We start from the raw sequence: 18,074 nt of genomic DNA, 5'->3' as shown, positions 1-18,074 counted from the left end.
TGTTTCAGCACATGCTCCAAACCCATCGTACAGACATAAGGAAAATTACTTACTTTCTCTCACCAGCTGCGGGTGCTGTACTCACAATATCTTCGAAAAAGTAAAAGTCTGAATAAACTTCTCCACCACCTCTTCAAGTTAATGCCTCAAACACCAGGCTATCCAGGACAGAATTCTGATGTTTTATGTAAGGATGCCAATACCTTCTTCGCGGAGGATCTGCAATTAACCATCAAAGGTGAGTACATTTATCTTGATTATTTATTTTGCTTGAATTTAAATATATGTTTTGTGTTTATAGGACATTTTTTTTTGTAAGTTGTTTTTCCTCACATTTTTCCGACTAAGCTATTCACCAAACAAAGCCCTACCCTATTCTGCTCATTTCATAACTATTTGTTTTTACATATTTAAACTCCAGGCAGGGATCTGTATTATGCGAGTTAGTGCCCAACTGTTGCTGCATAAAACTATCACATGTACATCATCTGAGTAATATCAACCTGAATCATAGACTTCTGGCTCTATGTCGTCATTGGATGATTTCCTCTCATTCACACTGACTCTAATGCATGCCACTCCACTTAAGAAATGCATTTTCAAATGCATTAATACAAAAACTGAATTTGGAGCACAAGGTAGAGATACAGGGAGTCCGGTATTGTGAATACAGCTCCATCTTAAACAAGCACTGGCAAATCCAAAAGGTAGTGACTTTAAATTACACTCCCATTGGATTTTGCAATGCTTGTTTGTACAGGTATGCAAATGCATGTGTTGCTATGCATACACATTTCTGTTCTACATACTTTGAATGGGTTGCCTGTTAAAGAAAATCCATTAGAAGATGGCCACCACATGTCACGGAGTATGCATGCATATGGTGCGACTCACACTGTGTGTGTGGTCCAAATTCTGCTGCCATATTTGTTTTTTTTATTTGCCATTCCAAGATGGCAGAATGCCCATTCTTGTAGAAAATTGCAGCTACCAAACTCTCAATTTAAAAAAAAAAAAATAAATCAAATGCAATGGAGAGGAATGGGGAGCAGCAGAAGAGCAAGTGAATGGAAAGTGAACACCACTAACTAGCAAGACCAAGTGGGTGGAAAAACAGAGGTGTTGGGTGGTGTGGTGGTATTTTAAAATAATTCAAAAGTAAAAAAGTTGAGAGGGATGGGGAGGGGGAGGTTGAGGAGGTGAGCAACATGGGGGGACAGGGCAAAAAAACAGATGCACTTCATGGTGCACTGAAAGTAAAATAAAGAGTCTCTACAGTTAAAGCAGTGGAAGGTTACAACTAATCCAGTCGGAAAAATGTGATAAGCAATTGCTCCTAGTCAGAACCATGTGATATACAATTGCTCCTAGGTGGGGCAAATAAAAGAAAATGTTGGAAACTAATTGAATCAGGAGCCGGGAAGTGAGATAGACAACAAAGCCATCCAATCATGAGCAAGGGGCTAACCTAAAGCTCACTGAACGTCTATTGGAAACGGTAGTTTTTGGTCAACAGACAGTTAAAGCCATTTGCACCCAAGCCCTAAAATAGGAAAAATGAGAAGGAAAATTTAGGAAAAACCAAGAACCCAAAAAGGAGATGGGGCACAGAATGTTGCATTGAAACAGATTTTTATCAGTATACAAGTATACATACAAAATTACCTAAAGTTTATGAACCTAATTCTTTCAGAAAACAAGTCCCAACCCTCCTCAAGTCACAACGAACCATCTTTATATCCTCACAGTTGTAGTGTATGTTTCAGTAGCTCTCACAATATGGCAATGTTTCCTCATGTTGTGAATGCAGGCCTCTTAGGTCTTACATTATTGAAGTGAATAGAACTGGTGAGTTACTACTATTAACAAACAGTTTGGTGTTCGTTGTGTGTTTTTTTAGCAGTGGTTTGACTATTTTAGATCTGGTGTTTTAGATCTGGTGTTGTTACTGTACAAAAAGGACACTTGAGAGCATATATTCATAATCTGTTTTGAAACATTGTGTTCCATCCATTAACAGTAGTTTAGTGGCAACCCTACCATGATGTTAATCTGATTTGTTCAGCCATGTACAAACTCGACACAATCGGGCACAGAAAAATCTAATGACAAACCCTCTTACGAACAGAATCCCTTTGATGAAAAAAATATTGTTCTGCTCTCTATGCTAGAGTGCACTTTACTCCCTTCATGAAACGCTTAAAGGAAGATGCAGTGAAGTGCTAAGACCTTGTGTATCAATGACATGATCTGGATTGGGTAAATCGAAAGGACAACTTAGGAAAGGATCCATCCGTGAGATTGCTTTTCCCTTGGGTTGTCATGTTTTGTATCCACGTGTATGTCTGGTTGGAATATATGTGTGAAATATCATCTGTACAGTGTTCAGATTTATAGTACCTGGTGTTAGGTTATTGGGATCTGTCTCGATCCCATCTTACAGGTGAAAACAATTGCCTTTTCAAGGAAGAATTCATCTGAAACCAAGTAGGTTTCCCAGAAATATCATAACCTCTGCTAATTGGTGGAAGATTTAAAGAATGCAATCAAGATGTTTTAATGTTTTTACAAGAACACCCATATCAATGATACAGCAATCAGTTGAACATGCAGGAAAAATCAAAAGACTCCACAGGGAGGACAACAGCGGATGTTTACTTTGCGCACCCATTTGGTGGGCACACCACTGAAATTTCTACTACCTAATAATCACTAGACAGTTACTGCATTAAAAATTTAATCACCTGGGAATTACATCGGAATTAAATATTCACACATCATAGGTGTGTGGCACTTAGTTCCTATCTGAGAGCTCCCGTTCTTACAGCTAACAGCAGTGGGATAAACTGCTCGCTGGAAGTGGTAGATGGTACAGGTTTGGGGTTTAAAATTCCTGATCTCTGTGATGCGCTTAGTTTCCCAAAAAAGTTGGAGCTTTATAGTGGCCCTACTTTTTCTTAACTCCGCAACAAAGGTCCCACTTTTGGAATTAACAATTATGTGCACCATGATGACATGGGCAGCTAGAGAATATGACTAGAAACATATCCGTTCGAGGCATATGAGCTGTAGATCGTATACTTTTGAATAGATCGCCATCAGGTGTTGGGCTCGGATGTTTGCACTTTGTTATTGGAGAAGTCTTTGTATTTGCGAGATAGTTGACTCCTCCTGTGGTTAGTAGTGCGCATGGGCATCGACTTCATCTCCAGATAGTTTTTTTCAGCCATCGGGTTCGGATATGATTTGCTGCGCTCCGGGTCGGTGTCATATTTGATCCCCCTTCGATGAGCAAGATCTCACTGTTCAACCTCGATCTCCTTCGACGCGTATCCCATGAACCATCTTCGAGTCCGGTCGTCGACGCAGGCCGTCGGGCCTATCGTCGCCATGAAAATCAGCATATGGAAAGGACTCCATTAAAAAAAATGCAAGGCCCTCATCCTCCTGGATCTCTCGGCCGCCTTCGACACAGTCTGTCACCACACCCTACCTGCACCCCTCCACGACGCAGGGATCCACGACAAAGCCCTGGACTGGGTCACCTCCTTCCTCACCAGCAGAACCCAGAGAGTCTACCTCCGTCTATTCCGCTCCGAAGCCACCAAGATCACCTGCGGCGTACCCCAAGGATCCTCCCTCAGCCCGACCCTTTTCAACATCTACATGGCACCGCTTGCCAACATCATCTGATCACACGACATCACCATCGTCTCATAGCCGACGACACCCAGTTGATCCTCTCCCTCACCAAGGACCCTGCCACCGCCAAAACCAACCTCCACAAAGGAATGAAGGCAGTCGCCGAATGGGTGAAGCACAATCGCCTGTAACTGAACTCGGACAAGAAGGAGTTCCTCATCCTCGGCTCCAGCCCCTCTGCCTGGGACGACTCCTGGTGGCCGACCACACTGGCAGCTGCACCGACACCCACCGACCACGCACGCAAACTCGGGTTCATCCTGGACTCAACGTTATCAATGACCCAGCAAGTCAATGCCATCTCCGCCTCCTGCTTCAACACCCTCCAAACGCTTCGAAAGATCTACAGATGGATCCCCACCGGGACAAGACGGACGGTCACCCAGGCCCTCGTCAGCAGCAGACTGGACTACGGCAACGCCCTTTATGCGGGAACCACGGCCAAACTCCAGAAAAGACTACAACGCATACAGAACGCCTCGGCACGCCTCATCCTCGACATCCCTCGCCACAGCCACATCACAGCACACCTGAGAAAACTGCACTGGTTCCCCATCAACAAGAGGATCACCTTCAAGCTCCTCACCCACGCTCACAAAGCACTCCACAACGCTGGCCCGGCATACCTAAACAAACGACTCACCTTCTACACCCCCGTACTGCCAGCTTCGCTCCGCTGACCTCGCCCTCGCCACCATTCCACGCATCCACAAAACGACCGCTGGCGGCAGATCCTTCTCCCACCTCGCCGCTAAGACCTGGAACACCCTCCCCATCCACCTGCGACAGACCCAGGACCTGCTGACCTTCAGGAGACTCCTCTAGACCTGGCTGTTCGAGCAGTAGAAGCACCTCTCCCCCTCAGCGCCTTTAGACCCTCATGAGTGAGTAGTGCGCTCTACAAATGATTGATTGATTGATTGAGTGTGGTGCTAAATTCGCACACACAGATCTTCACGAGGTCTGGAACCTTTGCCTCTCTCCAGAACATGAGAGTCAACACTGCCAGGCCTGTGCTTCCTTCAGGTCCAAGAAAACCATACGTGATCGCCGTGCTCGATGTCTCCGAAGCTGAGGAATCGGACTCAGACGGTCAGACAATTACTCAAGGTCAACAGAGCGTGAGTACTGACATCAACGCCACTGCCCCACCTCAAGCACGTGTGTTCAGTTGCGGTATGTCTGAACAGGACACAGTAGCTTTCACAGAGGAACATATAAAAAACTTACTAAGGGATCCACCGCCATTTGCATCGGCCATTCTCAGCCAAGCGGCTAATACCCAAAACGAGTCTGAAAAATTACTCCGACTGCGTAAGAAACAAATCAGGACTGATCTCCACGGACATTTTCTTCTTCAAAATTTAAGAGCTGGAACCATCCCTGCCGGCCTCCGAATCCGCAATATCCCAGTAGTATTCACGGAAGATCCGGAGTATAAAAAAGGATTTAGCGGCATAGAAACTAAGTGCAGCAGGGACTTGATGGTCCTTACGATAGAAACAGCGCATAGAATATCTGTCAAGGAATTGGAAGAAATTGCAATATTGGAGAAAGAAATTCAGGACAATCAATTGATCACCGACTCCAAAGCACTTCTTGAAAAAGTTGAAAAAGAAGTTGCAGAGTTCAAAGACTTTACAGTAGCTCAAAAAAGCAACAAATTTGAATTAGATAAGAATAATTTTTCCCTGGAGTCCGTCTATCCGTACCTAAGGAAAGATTTTTATAGTAACTCAGAATCAAGGAGATTCCTACAGGATAATCAAGGACGATCCCGTCGCAAGTTCATTTCATTTTCTGATACATCCTCCTCAGGGAGTGAAGCAAATAGCTCAAACAGATCATATCAGAATAGACAAAATAACCCATCAGAACAACAACAAAGACAACAACAGAATCAGAATTCTTTTTTAGGCCAGGACCCACAGAGGGGGAGAGGTCGTACACGCCCAGTACAACCATGGGAAATGAGGACACGATCCCGTTTCTACAAGAATTAAATCTTCCCCCAATATTTAATTTATCCGAAAAAAGTCTAACAGAAGCGGAAACATCGATTCTCACCAAAGGTTTAGCCTTTGTTCCATCTAGACCCACAGATTTTGTCAGAATGAAACTAGAGGTTCTAGAATTCTGTCGCAAAATCAGACTAAAAACATTTTTTTCGGACATCATTGAGGAACATCAACTAGAAGTGTCAGGTTTAAAGAATAAATCCACGTTCTGCCCTGCAGGGTCAAAAATACCTAAAGAAGTTATTACTTTTGAGCGCACAATTCTATCAGGAATTTCTATGTTTGAGAAAAAAAGAAGCTACGTGAAATACAATTTACCAAAAACAGAAAAAGATGCTTTACTAGCTTTAAAAAATGACAGATCAGTGGTCATAAAGCAAGCGGATAAGGGGGGTGCAGTGGTGATCTGGGATGTCAATAAATACAAAACGGAAGTCCACCGACAACTAAACGATACCACCTGTTACAGACGCATCACGAAAAATCCTACGATTGAATTCCAGAACCAACTATTTCCAATCATACAAAAAGGACACGAACAAGGTTTTGTCGGACCAAAGGAATTGGTTTTTTTACAAAATAAAACCCCCAGAATTGCAGTATTTTACGCTCTCCCAAAAATACACAAAGACGAAAGCAATCCGCCCGGACGTCCAATAGTATCTGGATGCGAATCCCTTTTTGAGCCAATAGCTAAGTACATAGACTATTTTTTAAAACCATTCATTGAATTAGTGCCAGCTCACCTGAAGGATACAACCGCTTTCCTTCAAAGAATTGAGAATGTACAATTTGACCAAAACCAACAACTAATTGTGACATTAGATGTTGTTTCGTTGTACACACAAATTCCTCAAGACCAAGCCATAGAGACATTAACATTTTTCCTGGACCAACGGGAAAGACCTTTTCAAGTACCAACGGAGTTCCTAGTCGAATTGGCGACAATGGCCCTACAAAAAAACTTCTTTACATTTGACTCAGAATTCTTCTTACAGGTTAAAGGAGTAGCTATGGGGTGTCCTTTTGCCCCTGAGCTAGCGGTATTGTACATGGGGTTGTATGAACAAAAATTCATTTATAATGACAACCCGTTTAAAGAGCAAATCTCCCACTATATGAGATACATCGATGATGTATTCCTCATCTGGACTGGTAGCCCCGAGAGCCTAAATGAATTTGTGAACTGGTTGAATGCACGAAGCAACGACATTAAGTTTAGTTGCACTTCATCTAGTAGATCAATTACATTTTTGGATGTTAAAGTAGAACCATTAGATGGAGGACTAGCAACCACACTTTTCCGTAAGGCGACCGATAGGAATAAAGCACTACTCTATTCTAGTAATCATCCACGCGGCCTGAGGCAGAATTTACCCTTCGGCCAATTCCTTAGAGTACGACGGAATTGTTCACGCAAAGAGGATTATTTCGAACATGCTCACCAACTGAAAGACAGACTCCTCCAACGAGGTTACCCCAACAAACTATTAAAAAACTCTTTGAAGAGAGCTTGGTGGACGCCCCGTGAATCCCTCCTACAGAAAAGGCCCAAAAAGGAACAGAAACGGATAGTCTGCGTGTCTACATTTTGCCCGGCATCAAATCAACTGAAGAAACTAATTACATCGAACTGGCACCTGATAAAAGGACTACATGAAGACTTGAAAACATTACCGCTGTTTGCACATAAGAAAGAAAAAAGTGTGGCTAATTACATTGTCAGAGCCGCCTTACCCAGCGAGAAAGTCCCGACATTGAGAAGTTTGTTCGGCTTTCCACCAATCAATGGACACCACAAATGTGGATCATGTACCTGTTGTGAGGAGACAATTGAAGAGTCAGTGTTTTCTTTTAATAACATTAATTGGAAACATGAGACGTTTACAAATTGTAAGACGAAAAATGTTGTGTACGCAATAATATGCCCATGCCCGAAGCTGTATATAGGTAAAACCACTCAAGAGATCAGGCACCGCATTACCCAACATAAGTCGAGGATACGGAGGGAAGTAGCGAATGCACCCTTGGTCAACCACTGGATTACCATGAAACATGACAAAGCCAGGATAAAATGGACTGTAATCTCCAAAATCGAAAATGACCCAAGAGGTGGGAATATTGAGTCAAGACTAAACCAGAGAGAAGCGATGCTCATAATGAAATATGATGCAGCAGTGAATGGACTTAACGAACTGTCAGAAATTTATAGACCAAGCACGTAAATATCTCCTAAAATTCGTTGCGGACTACAGGTCCCAGAATCCTCACGTTTTAAGCCACTCCCACAGCGCGTTTCGTTGGTAGGAGTCACATTCAGCGTCCACAGTCCAAAGAGGAAGGAGTGAGAACCAGCGCGGCACATACTCTACACGGCATTCAAACTAATGGTAAGATCTACCTCCACGAGACCCACCGCCTCCCCGCGGCCGCCGTTGCATATGAGAGAAGTGCGAGAGACAAACAGCTCGCTCATACGTCTCCAATTGTTGTCTTCCAGGGCATGTATTGACTACATAACACTACCGACTTCACAGTCTTGGACTGGAGCGAGAGCCGACTACCTTAGCAACGCGGAGTTACACTCCGCAACGGGTAAGCCAACGCCCACGGCATTTCGCCGACACAGCCAAAAGCTTTATCTGCCAAACAGCCAACACTTACGTCTTCCCCATTCTGCCCTTTTGCAGATTCAACCTGCCGAACTGAAAACACACAGAACAGGTAGGCTCACCCCACCATGCCACCCCAATTAGTTGAATGTGCAAGTATAAATGTAGTGCACTAATTGCCTCTCTTTCAACTTGTTCTAGCCTTTCCTCTTTTCTGCATCACGGAACACCGTGTTGGAGTTATGACCCACATTAGAGGTAGGCTGAGATAGGATTTGGTGCTCATTAGGTGTTGAACCCTTAGAATCCACATTCATTAGTTTGTTCCTTTCCCTTGCAGTAAATGTTTGGTCCTGAAGAGAACCCTGACAATTACAGGGCTCGAAACGCGTCGACCGACCAGGCCCCAGGTCAACATCTAGAGTCTACTTTAAAGGAACCCCTTAGGGGAACACGAGAAAGAAATTGTTTTGTTTTTCCTTTTTTGTCTGAAAAGTTAAAATTTAACTTAAAGATCAAGAATAGACTGTACATTGGTTGAATTTAACATTTTATTTGACACTGGGACCAGAGTGTATGTTTTGTATGAATGGAAGGCCATGAATGAGTTGTATGGAAGTTGTTTATTCATTGTACATACCGAATCACTTGTTTATTTAGTTTTGTTTGTATATAAATGTATATAGAAAGAGTTTGTTGTTCCCATGCATAAAATCAAAAAATGATGCAGATCTAAAAATCAGATAACAAAAGAAATAAATAATCACTGCAATTCCTAAAGCAGGTGTGTATGTCTTTTGTGATACACGCCATAAGGTTGAATAGTTTGTTCTAAAGAAATCCCCCAGCACTGGCAATTGTTGTGTTTAGTACCAAAAAAATACAAGGCTCCGGTAACACCTTCACCTTCATGTCTAGGTCGACACCGTGACAATACTTCAGTAGCCCTACCTCAGGCCCGGCTCCGAAGTCCACAAAGCCTTCAGGCAGCTAGTGATCGAGCCAGCCATCTTCGACACCGAAACAGAAACCCAAGGCACCGTCGACACCAGACTCTTCGGCACTGAAGCAAAATCCAAGGGTTCCGTCAACGCCAGACTCTTCGGCACCGAAACATAGTCAACCCAAGGCTTCGGAGCCAAAGAAAATTTCGGAGTCGAAAACTCCACCTAAGTAGGAGACTAAGACCCCTCCTAAAGTTAAAGATGACAAACCAAAGCACTACTTGGAGCCTAAGTCCTCGCTGCCAAACAAGATAGTGGATCAAAACAACTGTTTTATCCAGATCCACCGGATCCTAAACAAAAAGCACTCCATACCGACCCTGTTACCAGTCAGGTCACTTCTACACCACCTAAAAAGAGGAAATTGTACACCTCGGAGACACCTTAGATACCCTTGAAGAAAAAAGACTTCACCTATGACGCCTTTCTCTCCAACCTCCAAAGCTTCCAAACATAATACTCTCTCCAGCACAATCTCCAGTTCCTCCTCTTTTACCTGCACCGCAAGATGATGATGAAGATATAAAGGGTGGGGATGAGGATCAGGACATATACCCACCACATGATAGTGATGATACTGATGATGACACCTACAGTATCCCACCTCATGACTCTTGGGATGATTATAATGTCCCAGATGTACCTGAGCCAGATGTATATCCCTCTAGGCCATCCCCTACAGATGACAACATAGAGTTTGCACAACTAATAAATAGAGCTGCACAAAATCATGGGGTGCAACTCCGCTCAGACCCTTTAGAGGAAGACTTTTTATTAGACACCTTCTCGCAACCTCAAAAATCAACAAAGACTCTCCCTATGCTAAAAGGGATGATTAAACATGCCCCTGAAGTTTTTAAAGATCCTGTCAGGGCTAGAGTGCTCAATCCTAGAACTGAAAAGAATTATAAATTATCTCCAAGTGATCCAGCTTACATTAAGGGTCAACTCCCTCTGGATTCACTAGTAGTTGCAAATGCCCGTAAACTGGCAAATTCCCAAACCACAGGTGATGCCCCTCCGCCAGACAAAGAGTCTAAATTATTGGACGCACCCGTGAAAAGGGTTGTGTCACTGGCAGCACAATTTTGGCGTATTGCTAATTCATAAGCTTTCCTTGCAAGGTATGGCAGGGCTCATTATGATGAGCTTGAAAAGCTCATGCAACATCTTCCAGACCAATATAAATCCAAGGTTAATGATCTCATACAAGAGGGAAAGTTGATCACCAATACCTCTATTAAATGTGCCCTTGATGCAGCGAATACAGCATCTTGCACAATTAATGCAAGTGTGTTACTACGCAGACAGGCGTAGTTACGCATATCTGGTTTTAAGCAGGAGGTGCAGTCTACCATCCTCAATCAACCTTTGTACAGGAACACTTTGTTTGGACCTACTGTGGACACATCTTTAGAAAAGATGAAAAAGGACACAGAAGCAGCCATGTCTATGGGGGCTCTACAGGCAACAACTAGTAGAGGTTCCTTTCATCATTCCTCTTATAGGGGCGCCTCCAAAACCATTGGCACAGAAAGCACCTCTTCCACCTATAAAAGCCCCACTCAAACTTCCCCTAACAAAGGATATTTTAGAGGGACTTACAGAGGCAATAACAACAGAGAGAGAGGACGTGGTTCTAACACCCTTAACTCCCCTACCATAAAACAGTGACTTTCCTCCACTCCCCCATATTATTCCACTCCGGTCGGGGGAAGACTATCACAGTTCCTACCTGTCTGGAATTCCATCACCACAGACAGGTTGGTGAGACAAATTATCCAGTATGGTTACTGCCTGGAACTCACTTCTACCCCCCCCCCCCACATACCTCACAGACAACGTCCAATGTCCACAGAACATCTCACGCTTCTAAAGCAGGAGGTTCTCTCTCTCTTGCAAAAGCATGCAATAGAACCGGTTCCCCTACATCATTAAGGTAGAGGGGTTCACTCCCTTTATTTCCTCATTCCAAAAAAGGACGGCACTCTCAGGCCAATATTAGACCTCAGACCGTTAAACCTGTACATACAATCTGACCACTTCCACATGGTCACTCTCAAACAGGTCCTCCCACTGCTCCAACATGGCGATTCCTTGCCACTCTAGATCTCAAGGACGCCTACTTCCACATTCCTATTCACCCTGCTCACAGGAAATACCTACGGTTCGTATTGGACGGTCAACATTACCAGTTGAAAGTCCTTCCATAGCAGCCCACTTAAGAAGACACCACATCCATGTGTTTCCTTACCTAGACGACTTGCTCATAAAAGTCAAGTCACTCAGCGATTGTTTACAACAAACACACAACACAATCCAGCTGGTGCACAACTTAGGATTCACAATAAACCTCACCAAGTCACATCTACAACCGTGCCACACCCAACAGTATCCAGGTGCAACAATAGACCCTTTCAAAGCCCTTGCATATCCCAATCCGGCCAGGATAGTCAGTATGCAAGCTCTCATAACGAATATACCTCTTTGTCCCGCAGTCTTTCTTCCCGCATGGAATCACAAAGCGGTTGTTATCACGACCGCGTTGTGATTCCGCATACCATTACTCCGCAAGTCGGAACAACGACTTGCGGAGGGGGGACGCTGGATGTTGGAATAGTATAATTTACTATTACAACTCCAGTCTGTGCAGACACTAGGGAAGGTGTTGGATTTTAAATCCAACCCCCCCCCTCCCCCCCCCCCCTCACAAGTCGTTGTTCTGACTTGCGGAGTAATGGTATGCGGAATCACTACACGGTCGTGGTAACGACCGCGTTGTGATTCCATGCGGGAAGAAAAATTTGTCATTAACATTGTTCACCCTCATAACAACTTTCAACCACAACACTCACTACCAGCTCCAGTGTTCATGCAGCTAGTCGGGATGATGGCCTCTTGCACCTTAATTGTCCCTTATGCAAGACTCCAGATGCGTCCATTACAGGAATGTCTAGCACAACAGTGGAACCAAGCTCAAGGTCAACTTACAGATCTGGTGTTGGTGGACAGCCGCGCATATCGCGCTCTCCAATGGTGGAACACACAACATCTTTCCAAAGGGCGGCCGTTCTTAGACTTGGTTCCACAAACAGTGTTAACAGCGGACGCATCGCTCACCGACTGGGGAGCTCATCTCTTAAACCATACCATTCAGGGTATGTGGACCCCTCAACAGAAACTCCTCCACATGTATCACCTGGAGTTACTGGCCATATGTCTCGCTCTAAAATCATTTCAGATGCACCTCGTAGGCAAAGCTGTCCTCGTTCAGACGGACAACATGACAGCACTGTACTATGTACAAAAACAGGGGGGGACACTCTCTGCAGCTTTCACGCCTAGCACAAAGCATATGGAGACGGGCCATTCCTCAAAAAATTTACCTCTTAGCAGAGCATCTACCAGGGATACACAATCAGATTGGGAGACTTCTCAGTCGTCAACAACAGCAGATTTACAAATGGGAACTTCATCCGCAAGTTCTTCATCCGTTTTTTTCAAATGTGGGGCCACCCAAACATAAATCTGTTTGTCACACATTTAAACACAAAATGCCAAAGCTTCACCTCCAGGTATCCACACCCACTGTCCAAAGACAATGTGATATGGATGAACTGGTCAGGCAGATTTGTGTACGCTTTTCTGCCTCTCCCGCCCGTTACTGGTGGCAGGCTCAAACAACAGTCTCTCACAATGATCCTGGTTGCTCCAACATGGGCCGACAGCCATGGTTCACAACACTGCTGGAACTCTCAGTAGTTTCACACCAAAAGGTGCACCTTTCCCCAGAGCTTCTCACACAGAACCATTGAGAGATAAGACGTCCAGATCCAGCTCAACTGAACCTAGCAATCTGGCTCCTGAAGACTTAGAGTTTGTTTACCTCAATCTCCCACCAGACTGCATGAACATCATTAAAGAGGCTAAATGTCCTACCACTAGAGCATGCTATGCAGCTAACTGGAAAAGATGTGTGGTTTACTGCAATAACAACACAATCAATTCACTAGATGCTTAAATTCAAAACAATATTTGTTATGTCCTGCATCTACAAAGATGTAATCTAGCATACACATCCATACGATAACATCTTGCTGCTATAGCAGCTTACCTACAAAACAGACAACACTTGTCATTGTTTAGGGTACCTGCCATCAAATCATTCATGGAAGGCCTTAAAAGGATAATTCCTCCCAGAGTTCCACCCTCTCGAGTATGGAATCTAAACATCTCACATACATGTGAGTTACAGTTCCTCACATGGAAAGTAGCTTTCCTTGTGGCGATCACATCGCTTAGAAGAGTGAGTGAACTCCAGGCATTAACCATACAAGAACAATTTTTGCAAATACATTTCAACAAAGTGGTTCTTAGGACAAACCCTAAATTCTTACCTAAAGTAGTTTCAGCTTTTCACCTTAACCAGTCTGTTAAGCTTCCAGTCTTCTTTCCTCAACCAGACTCGGTAGCAGAACGGGCTCTTCATACACTTGACGTCAAAAGAGCTATTCTCTACTACATTGAAAGGACAAAAACTAAACAACTTTTTGTAGCTTTCTCACCACCACATAAGGGCAATCCTATATCAAAAGCTGGAATTGCCAGGCGGATTGTTAAATGCATCCAAATATGCTACCAAAAAGCAAAGCGTACATTATCCATTTCCCCTAGAGCGCATTCCACACACAAGCTAGGGGCATCCATGGCATTCTTAGGAAACATCCCCATGGATGGCGTTTGCAAAGCCATAACATGGTCAACACCGCACACTTTCACAAAACACTACTGTGTAGATGTGCAGGCAAAACAACAAGCTAGTGTGGGCCAGGCTATACTAAGAACACTTTCTCAAATGACTGCAACACATACAGGTAACCACCGCTAAAACAGAACTGCTATATAGTCTATGCAAAAGTATACGATCTACAGCTCATATGCCTCGCACAGAAAATGCTACTCAAGAGTATGCATCTGTTCTTGGCACGTGGAGTAGTAGATTTGTATGTGTGGCAGTACTATCTTACTTAGATACATTACACATGGACATCTTTTTCTATTTCTTACTAACTCCATCATCACACTTAATGGCGAAAACAATCTGGAGATGGAGTTGATGCCCATGCGCACTACTAACAAAAGGAGGAGTCACCTATATTGTGACTACAAAAATTTCTACAATAACAAAGTGCAAAAATCCGAGCCCAACACCCGATGGCGATCTATGCAAAAGTATACGAATCTACAGCTCCACATGCCAAGAACAGATGAATTCTGGTAAGTAGCATTTTCCTTTCTTTCAGCCCTGTTGTCTTATTGGTTCCAGAAGAATGCTCCTTCTTACCCATAGTAGATGTGCATCAGTCATCTCATGGGCCTCCATTTCGGCCTTCAGCTCTACTTTTTAGCTGATGACATACAAAAATAACTTTATATATTATAGAGGACAGACCAATCCACCAGTGCTTCCACATCCTACAGCACTTTGACACCTGGTTGAGTCTTATGCCTGCACCACCCTCATTCAGATGGGGTCCATACGCCCCTCAATCACCACCTTTGGTCAAACTGTGTGCAACACAAAGTATGAAGAGTTGGAAGGAAATGCTTTTTCTTGGTGGGGTCACCCCTACATTTTTCGACTGATGCTGCTGGTTTTCCAACTCTGAGAGTTCACAGAGACATGCTAACCAGACTTCAGTGCTACTGCCCTGGCCACAAAATGTGTATGTTACATTGGCTATACCCCTTTGGCATAGGCTAACTTACCTGTAAGACCCTAATATATGGTACCCAGGGCCTGTAAGTTATAAAGTCCTGCCAGGGATTGCAGCACTAGTTGTGCCCCCCTATGGGTGACGAAAGTAAAACAAGTCTCCCAGTCTGCCATTGCAGACTGGAAGGGCGGTTTCTAACTGCTAACCCGACTTTACCAATTAAAGGCCATGAAAACGTCCAATATCCCTGGAATGGGCACACATGATAGAGATGTTTAAGGTAGAAACGGAAGAGATGTCAGGGGGCTCTCAGAGTGCGCAGGAAGATTGTGATAAGGTTCTTTGATTCTTACTTATATAATGACTTGGACCATTGCAAGTGTTTTTTTCCTCCTCCCCTGCTCCCCCTTTCCCCCCATCCTCCCCCTTCCCCTCCCACCTTCCCCCTTCCCCTCCCACCTTCCCCCTCCCCTCCTCCTTCTCCTTTCTCCTTTCCCTTGTCCTTCCCTGTGCTATCGGGCATGATTATTACATGGTACTATACACCCGGCTAGGTGTAATTCAACCACAGCAGCAATAGTTTTCTGTGTTGAATGGTTGTTCAGGGGGTGGGTATATGTTGGGAGGCGGGTTTTGGGTACTAAGAAATATGACACTAAGCAAACTACTATTGTTTGCTACCTTGTAACTGGGCTATGATCATGTTGCAAGTGTGAATATAAAAATGTACATTACTAGGACTGTATAATCAGCAATACATCTATGTAACCTGATATGGATGTACACTATATGTCATAACAAAAATGTATACCAAAGATATGATTACATCAGATATATCCGTAGTATTCAATAAAGTTTGTGTTAAACAAAAGGCCATATCAAAGCCTACTTTCCCCCTGAAATATGTGTAAGTCACCCCTATGACAGGCATATCAACCCCCAAGACAGGGTGCAGCATATTTTATGGGCAGAACATGTATTTGACATGTTATAACGGTAAAAGCAAAAAACTGTTGTTTTGACTGTGGAAAGACTTGCCCACCACTTGAGCGAGTGTGCGGGTTACACACTGACCCCTCAGCTCTGCTAACGCCTGAATGGGGCATCCAAAGTTCATACTCCAAGGTATCAAACAACTGCCTACATTAAGCCTGACTTGGTTCTCAAGTCAAAATTAATGTAACAAGTTATAGGGTGCAACTTTTGCAAAGTTGCTGCTATGTTGCCTTAAATCTTCTGTGCCCTTAATGGCTGCACATGGACCTTGAACCTGAGACAGCTTTCTGCCCTCCTGTGGAGACGTGTTAACAACTCTCAGGAAAGGAGACAGTAGTGGAGTGCACTGGAGGGAGGTGTTACCTCCCTTTTGCGGGAAGCCACACAGGTGTTGGCCCAAAACGTGAGCTTCAAAGTTGAAGCCACCCTTGAAGGGCAAATGGGAAACACTTGGGAGAGGTGCAGCCTCATTGTTGAGGGGAAACCTGGTGTCAAACCAGTTTTCCACAGGCATTAAACCCCCCTGGTAGCCACACCTCTAGGTTGGGCTAGGAAGTTCAGGACGCCGAGAGAGGGGTTCTGCCATCTTAGAGAGGGCAGAATGGTGCATCCTGTGGTAGCCAGATAACACACTTCCCAGGAAGTGGTCTTCAGGAGGGAGGATATCAAACCCAAGACAGCAGAAGAAGTGATATATGGCTGAGGTAAAAAGTTGCATTGTGAAGTGGTGGCATCAGTCAGAAATAGGAAGGTGAGAGCGGGTTAGTACAGGTTCCTTCTTGGAGGCCACAGTAATTTGACTTGGTGGAAAACCTGCTGTCCTGAGTTTAGCAGATCAAATTAAAGGCAGATTTAGTAACATCACATGGATGTAAGATGTGAATAATATCACTTGAAGTACTAGGAGTTCTATATAGCCTCCAAACCGTTTTAGATGTTTAATTAACAGCATATTTTTCATTTACTCCACAGGTGTAGCATTACTGTCATCCGAGATTCCCCACTTGGCTTGTTCTGTATATCGCATTACGTTAAAAGATTTACCAGCTATGGTCAGGTTGTGGTGGAATGGTTGTGAAAAAAGAATCTTCAGTATTGCTGATAAGTTTACAACCAAATACGTCAGTGGTGTCCTTTCTGCAGAAGAAATAGCATCAGTTCAAACAAGTACCAAACATTTTGATGGCATGCCGGTAAGTACTCCTAAGAAGGTGGTATTCGTTACATACAAACAATTGTTCAAGTTTTGGAATTTTAAGTTACTTGGCTAAAGTTGTGTCTCTGAAAGTAGTGTATATTATTTACATTGTGTTCAGGGTATTTTCAATGTCTATGTTTGTCCTAATGAAGACAAAAGGGAAATAAGCTGATCCGAAATTGATTGATTACAAAAACATGCTGGGGTTGGCAGAGGGTATGTTTACTGTGGTCAGATTGTTATCTAAAATACACAATAAAGAACTTCTCAGTAAAGTGTAAAGTTTCCAAATAATTAAGAATCATAAAGACCAAAATGAGGAAGAAAGGTTTTAATGAATAAGGCACAGTACTGGTCAGTCCAGGTCCAAGAGCAGAATGAAAAGAGATTCCAATTCTAATTGGAATCCTAACTAACAGTGTGGCAGCTGCCAGGATTAAAAGTACATAAGGATTTAAAGGGAAAGAAACATAAGTGACAAAGATAAAGAGCACATTATAACATATAGCTTTACCTGACATGTAGATTTCAGAAAAACAATATGTATGTTGAATATCAGTTGTAACAACGCAGATCTTTTGAACATGGTAGGTTACATTGCGCAGTCACATTACAATTACCTTAATAAATGTATTATCACACTGTACTTTACAACACATCAACGTTTAAAATGCATCTTGTACGGAAAGTAGTGTTTATAACATGTTTATACATGTATGGTCACCAAAAACAACAAAGGTTAAAGTGATGAAGTTGTAAGGTGTGGTAATACGATCTTCTCCTGTGTTAACAAAAGCTGAAATTTACTGAATAAAACAAAGGTTAAA

At 43.5% G+C, this 18,074-nt stretch overlaps 1 protein-coding gene across 2 annotated transcripts in view; it reads left to right on the top strand.

Annotated features, from left to right (window-relative positions):
* LTN1 (listerin E3 ubiquitin protein ligase 1) overlaps positions 1-18,074 on the top strand; it is a 386,602-nt gene that overhangs the window by 330,508 nt on the left and 38,020 nt on the right. For both annotated transcript variants that reach the window (XM_078658380.1, XM_078658379.1), the window contains 2 exons: positions 67-238; positions 17,022-17,242. In XM_078658380.1, coding sequence (XP_078514506.1) covers positions 67-238; positions 17,022-17,242 — 393 coding nt within the window. The remainder of the gene's footprint in view (positions 1-66; positions 239-17,021; positions 17,243-18,074) is intronic.

This window comes from Lissotriton helveticus, chromosome 8 (assembly GCF_964261635.1).
Source record: "Lissotriton helveticus chromosome 8, aLisHel1.1, whole genome shotgun sequence".
Taxonomy (NCBI): domain Eukaryota; kingdom Metazoa; phylum Chordata; class Amphibia; order Caudata; family Salamandridae; genus Lissotriton; species Lissotriton helveticus.
Note: the sequence above shows the minus strand (reverse complement) of the source record. Positions and strands in the feature narration are given on the sequence as shown.